This window comes from Lygodium microphyllum, chromosome 13, assembly GCF_053477565.2.
Source record: "Lygodium microphyllum isolate KBCC chromosome 13, Lygodium_microphyllum_v1.1.10, whole genome shotgun sequence".
Classification (NCBI taxonomy): Eukaryota; Viridiplantae; Streptophyta; class Polypodiopsida; order Schizaeales; family Lygodiaceae; genus Lygodium; species Lygodium microphyllum.
The window spans coordinates 116,934,647-116,941,498 of record NC_141147.1 but is presented as its reverse complement, the minus strand read 5'-3'; the positions used below and the strand labels follow the sequence as shown (position 1 = coordinate 116,941,498).

General features: G+C 42.8%; 1 protein-coding gene across 1 annotated transcript; it reads left to right on the top strand.

The window, feature by feature from the left end:
• The first annotated feature begins 2,002 nt into the window (after window positions 1–2,002).
• Window positions 2,003–6,596, top strand: LOC148027108 (uncharacterized). Its single transcript, XM_087691643.1, has 3 exons — window positions 2,003–3,145; window positions 3,294–5,394; window positions 5,477–6,596. Exons 1-3 carry the CDS (start codon window positions 2,808–2,810, stop codon window positions 5,756–5,758), a joined length of 2,721 nt encoding a protein of 906 aa, XP_087547769.1. The 5' UTR covers window positions 2,003–2,807; the 3' UTR covers window positions 5,759–6,596.
• Window positions 6,597–6,852: the final 256 nt, after the last annotated feature.

Genomic DNA, 6,852 nt, shown 5'->3' with positions numbered 1-6,852 from the left:
CAACAATTGTACCTATGGTGGCTTGCATATGATGTTTAGAACATGAAGACTTCAAATTTCTAATTTGATCATTTGGAACTGGAGTTACAAACATGGGAAACACACCTTTTACTTTTTGCTACTTGTTTACAAATAGTTTGGATGATTATGGTGGGTTGAATGGATCTTTATAGTCTCAAAGTGTTTTCAAATTCATGGATATGAACCCCCACATTTTGGAGAGTCACATGCAATTTCATTTTGTTTAAAGGTTAGCATGGGATTTGCCCTCATGGAGAAGAGAAACAACCCCATTTGAGGAATGTTGCAACCTTGGTTTGAGGGTCTAATAATATGATGTTGCATTGGCACTTAGAGATTAGGATGTGCAACCTTACAAAAGGGTTTCGCATGCGACTTTGAAGGGGAGAGTGCACAATGAATTGTTTGTTAGTCATCTCTTGCAATTTAGCATAGAATGGTGCAACTGTAGGGAGATGTGTGCGTTTTGTAAATGCTTTGCAAAACATACACATTTTTGGAACTCTTTTGGAAACTAACGTGATAGTTTCACATATTGAGAGTCTACCAAGGAAGTTGAACAACACTCATTTCACTTGCTACAACTTGTAGCATCTCACTATTGTTGTAATGGTGCTATACCAAATCCAGCAACAAATCAACTAGTTCATTGGGAGGTGGCTCGAAAATTGACACAATGCATTTTACTCATTCACCATGTGTGCTTAAGCTGGAGTTCACACTTCTTCAGACACGTTTAAGTGTGCAAGGGTGTGGATGTGATGTTGTTAACATAATTTGAAAAGTGCCTACTTAAGGAATTTATTTTGACCCAACCACCTGTCGCCTAGAATGTTCCACAGTGAAAGTCGGCAAAGGAGAATCAAACCAATGTACAGTACATTACATTTGCATTTATTTCCAAGAAGCCAATATTGGAACGCTAAAAATTGTAAGTTTTATATAGTTCAAATATTTATTGAATAAGTGTAAAATGGGAAGGGACCTTTGTCTTCGAATAGTGGTGGTTCATTTGAAAATTTGCAAATTTGATCTAAGGGCTAGTTTGCACTTATATGGATAGAAGGCCCTATAAATCTTAGGCAAAGAGGACTGATTCAACATGTGGGTTTAAGGTGGAGTTCACACTTCTTCCGACATGTCAAGTGTCCAAGGGTGTGGACATTACATTGTTAACACGATAACTTGAAAAGGCGTCTAGTTAAGGAATTTCATTCAATTAGGGCTAGTTCACACTTGCATGGATAGAGGGCCCTATACATCTTAAGCAAAGAGGACTTGTTCAACTTGGGAGGCGCACACAACACATTATTTTGAGTAATATATTGCAAGGCACATTGGTGAGTATTGATATGTCACCAAGGAATGAGACAACTCATAAGGCACTTCGACTAAGCCAAGTAGTCGTCATGACATGTTCTTGATAGCATATGGTTCTACTTCCATCTACACCCAAGAGCACCATAACACACAAGGAAACACCTCTCATCTAGATGCGAGTTGTGAACCCAACGTAAGATGCTTTCTGGGCTTCTGGTCTAGGTAATCGGCCTTGCTAGCCTTGTACGTTGAATTGACCCTGAGACACTTGCGAGGGATAGTTGTCTAGGTAAGAGGTCTTGGTAGCCTTGTACATTGAACTGACCCTAAGACACTTGCATGGGATAATTCCCTAAGACACTTGTGGGATAATTGTCTAGGTGAGAGTTGGCAGCCACAAGCAGTTCAAAGATGGTTCCTAGGTTATTGGGGTGCTATGCATCCATGGCCGCATGGGTGCGTCACATCCGGCCAGCCACACAAACCTCATATACACGTGAGCAATCCCACACCTAAACGCGTCGTGGTGTGAAGAGGCCCTAAGGAGGTCATGTTTCACTCGTGAAAGATGCCGTGTCTATTATAGGGAAGCGGTAAACGAGGCTGGAGATTAACCCATTTAATATTTCTATTAAGATTTTCTATTTATAAGAGTCGCTGTAGCGCCGCAACGCCGGAGTACTGCGCCGAGGGTCGAGACTCGAGAGAGCGAATACTTCTACCGTTCTACGTCGAAAAAACGCGGCAGAAGAGAAGACAGAAGGAGAGAGAGCTTTTTAAGGAAATAAGATATCTGCAGGCTATGGCTGTCTCCTTCCTCCTGACAGGCCTTCAGCTTTCCCGTTTCAGACAAACTTGGAAAAAATCAGAGATCTAACAATTGTTAGAATACTCTCGCCTCCAGAAAAGTTGCACTCTGTTCCTGCCGTTTTTTGCGCTCAGAAATGCTTTGTCTGCTTCGCTTCTTCCTTGTTTTGACCAGGAACGAAGCTTCACTGGCTTGCTGCCTGCTATATTGGTGCCTGCAGCAGCTCGGCAAAGGAGAAACTGTGTGTTTCACGATTTTCTTCTACGCAAGGCTTTGAGTAGAGGGATGACGTGAAGCGGTTTGGGGAATAGAATTTCAGTTGACTACCATGCTTGTCACTGTGAATTTGGCTTCAGAAGAGAGATACGCTTCTTTGCTTTCCTCGCCCGCGATTCTGAAGGTTTGTTGAGGATTTATGGCGAGTTTTTAGCAATAGGATGGCTTTTGAGAAATAATTGAGGTAGAAGAATTGGTAGGATGGAGCTATTAAGCCTTTTAACGGGAGACTAGTCTCTGCCAAGAAGATTTCTTCAACAAACAGCTGCTTTTTTTGCTGTTGGGTTGTTCAAACTCCTGCACATCAATTGGCTACCATAGGCTATCTTTCTTTTTGCGTTTCCTTCCGATTCGCACTCCCGTCGATTTTACCAAAGCTTCCATGCGGAGAGTTTTCCCTCTCAAGCCTTCGGATAATTGTCCTCTGCCTGCGTTCGAGAATGCGGAGGAAGGTCACGCCAAAGACCGTAAGCTAGCTGATCAAGTTCGTGGTGATGTCATGGCGAGATCAATCAGGAAAATCTATGAATCCGATTGCCAGGCCAGCGGAGATGAGAACCTTCCTGCCGCAGACAGTAGAGAGAAAGAAAGCGCTGCCTTGATGCCTGCTTCCCTCCGAAAGCCTCCCAGAGCCTCTGCCTATCCTGTCTTTACAGCAGGCACCTCAGTCCGTCACCCTGGAAGCGCTCGGGAGAGGCAAGCTGCCACAAAAAATCCTCGGTAACTAGTAGTTTGAGGTTCATGGAATTTCCTTTCCTTGATGATAGCTGGAATTTTCTGCATTGGATGATAGGTATGCCTTGTGCTATGATAGTGCGACATTTTACTCTGATCGCTAACTTAGGGCTGATGCCTGCTCTGGTTGCAGCTCGTCTGTGGATAATAAAGGCCTCTCTAAGGAAGCCGGCTCGAATCAGAATGTGAGTCAACAGGAACGGCCTCGTAGCACTCCGAAGAACCGCCCTTTACGTGATGTGTCTACTCAGGCGAGCAGTCTCCGAGCTAGCTCCATGCGGCTTGACCGTTTGCCTGACAGTGTTGCATTCAGGAACTTGGAGGATGGCAATCCCTTTTGTGCAGATTCATATTGCAAACTTGTTACCTCTTCACGGCATTCTTACTCTGGATCTCAAGCAGCATCAGAGAGATCATACAATGAGTCATCTGATTCAAGCAGCTGCTTTACCAAGAGTACAGAAAGTTCTTCAAGTAGATCTGTGAATTCCGAGTCACCTAGCTCAAAGAGGAGCTCTGTCTGTGCAAGGCCAGCTTATGCTAGCGCACCTTTCAGATACCTCAGTGCTCGCATGGTGGCAGAAAAACTGGTCAAGGTTTTGGGGAAGGAAAAGACTCGTGTACATCAAATCAGTTCGAAGGACCCTAGCTTAACAAATCAGGGTGCTGATGGTGCAATGGTTCAGGAATCTGAGGTTGCTTCTCGTGACAGAAAAAGTCTAGTGAATCCTCATAATCTATTTCCCTCTTCTGGAAACGCTGGCTCCCTTCGCAGTTCTAGTGAACGCTGGTGTTTATCAGAGCATGCTAGCAGGCTTAGGCTTTCAAAAGTAAAGAATTTAGAGAGAGAGCATGATGATGACTTTGTTCAAAGCCTCGAATTGAGAGCTCTTGCAAGGGAGGAACTTGCTTCTACCTTAGAAAGAGAAGATATTTCTAAGGAGTTTAGTAGCCAAAGGAATGTGGAAACTGCATATGAGACTGATACTAAGACTTCAGATGCTTTAAGGCATGAGATTAGACTGCTACGTGAAGAGAAAATAATATTGGCTTTAGAGGTTGCTGCAGAAATAAGAGCCCGTATTTATGAGCAGAAGGCTGCAGCTGATGAATTGAGGCGAGTGAAGGATGAAACATATTATCACGTCACGGCAGTTGAAAAAGACCAAGTCAACATTCAAGAAAGCCTGGAGAGGGAGCTTGATCGAAGAGGAGAGGAATGGACAGCTAAGCTAGAGAAAATGAGGATGGAGGAGAGACGCATGAGGGATAAAGTCACAGAACTGACAGATGATAGAGTTGAGCTGCAAAAGATGATTGCATCTTTCAAAGTCAAAGAAGCCTCGTGGAAAGCTCAGTCTAAAGAGTATGACTACTCGCTGTGCACATGGAAAGAGAGGGCAATGACAAGTGAGGCAGAGCTTGCTCAGTTGAAGCAGTCATCAACTGGAACACTGTCTAAGTTGAAGGTCATTGAATGTGAGCTTGATACTCTGTCCAAGAAGAATAATTGTTTAGAAGTTGAGAATTTCGAGCTCCAAAAGGAACTGACAAGGCTGAGAAGGGTTTGCAATGATCAGGAGACAACTCTTGAGGGACTTTGGCAAGAGCTTGATGAAGCAGTTAATGGGACATCTAAAAGCAAGAGTGAAAGCATGCTCGGGCTTCAACGGGAACTTTTAAGGCTTGCTGGGGTAGAACAGGCACTCAGAAATGAGGTGGATGCCCTTCATTCTGAATTAACTGGTCTCAAGCAACAGGCCGATCTCTCAAAGGATGGAAGTTCAGTGGACGTGATTAAGTTTAACCAAGAGCAACAAGTGAGAATGGAAGCATTACAAGGCCAAGTGACAGATTTACAGGAGCAAAACAGACAGCTTTCGATCAAATTGAGAACATCATTGAGAGAGGGGAAGGATGCAGAGCGGGCCTTGAAAATACTTCAATTTTCACACGACTGGAATGATAATTTGAAGAACAGCCTTAAATCTTCAGAGAACAGTGCAGATGAGGTAATAGTTGATGATGGAGGCGTTGTAAGGAGTCTGGATGAAGAGAGTCTTTTCTTGAAGCTTCTCAGAGGAAAGCTGCAGTCTAGAGAGACTGAATTAGAGCAGCTCGATGAAAAGCTTACAGATCTCACAAAGAGTAGGGATTCCCTACAAATTGAGGCCGATGACTTGCATGGAAAACTTGTCATGGCAAATCAACGAATTCGAGAACTGGAGCGTGAGGTGAATACCTAGTCTTGCACTGCCACGTACATTCTCTAAAATTTCATTAAACTAAACTAAATTTTAATATCTATTTGATCAGATTGTGAAGAAGAATGAGGAGATAGACACATTGCGGACAGACCTACAAAAGCAAGGCAAAGAAGTTAAGGAACTTCAAGACGAGCTGCCAGGTCTCAGAAGGCAGAGGGATGAAGTACGAAAAGAAGCCGATGAAATGAGCAGGGAAGCCTTAAGAGTGACTTTTGAGCTCACTGAACTGAAAAAAGTTGCTGAAAAACTGGAAGAGGAAGTGATGTTGAAAGAGGGCCAAATCTCAATTCTGCGAGGAGCTTACAGTAGTGGTGATTACTTCAACTACTGATCATTATTGGACTGGATCTTCTGCAATGGCTCCTGAAGCTTTAGTCCCCAGGTTTCTTATGGGTTTAATCAAGCTTCTCATTCAATGTATGTACACAATTCACTACATCCCTAGCAGGCGCTATCCTCAATTCTCTCTGTATAGAAGAAAGGAATATAGACGCCTCATGGCGGAAGGCATCTGTAACCATAAATATAGTTGTTCAGGTTTGCTTGTCTGCATGTAGGGTTGGATACTTTCTTATGTTCATAGGCAAGGCTCAAACCTGATGGTAAAAGAAATAAAGTTCCTCGATGTAGAAGGAGATGAAAACTGCACAGGTATGATGTACCATAGCTTGGAAGGTTGAGAATGAGTGCAAGTTTGTAGAGATTCTGTGGCTTCGATTACAAGCAGCGTGGGTGCCATGTCATTCTGCTTGGTAACATGATGTTTTTGTTGGGGAACTATACCGGCATATAATCGTTTGAACATCGCCTCCAGCCTTGAAACATTGTTTAGAGAGGACTCCCCAAGTTTTCAATCTATACGGCCTACTTGACAGAAAATGCCTTATTTGTGCATTGTGTGCATATGACAGACGTGGAAACGAAAAAGACCACACACACACACACACTGTCTCTCTCTCTCTCTCTCTCTCTCTTTTGAGTGAAGGAGCTTAAATTAAATCAGAGTATTTACATCAGACCTCCTGGCCAGCCAAAAAATCCCAGCAATCACAAGCGAAGGTAAAAGGCCGCCACCAAAACATAGCGCACAATACATATAGACAGATAAAAGAGAGTTTGTCTTATGATATGTTGTGTGAGTGTGTGAGATGTCAAACAGGCCATTAAGCTAGCCTACTTTTGAGAAGATTTTGATCTCTCTATTGGAAGTTGTAAATATATTTATTTACTTTTAATATAAATATATCAAATAATACATTTACTTCTAATATAAATAGCACAAACGTGTATGAAGAAAAAACTAGGCTCTAATGATTATTTACTCAAATTTTCAAGGAGTTGCTTGGAAGCAACCTACGATAATAATTCCCTCCTTTGCTTGTGATGTCTAAATCATGTATTCGGCTTCTCTTTGTCACCTCTACG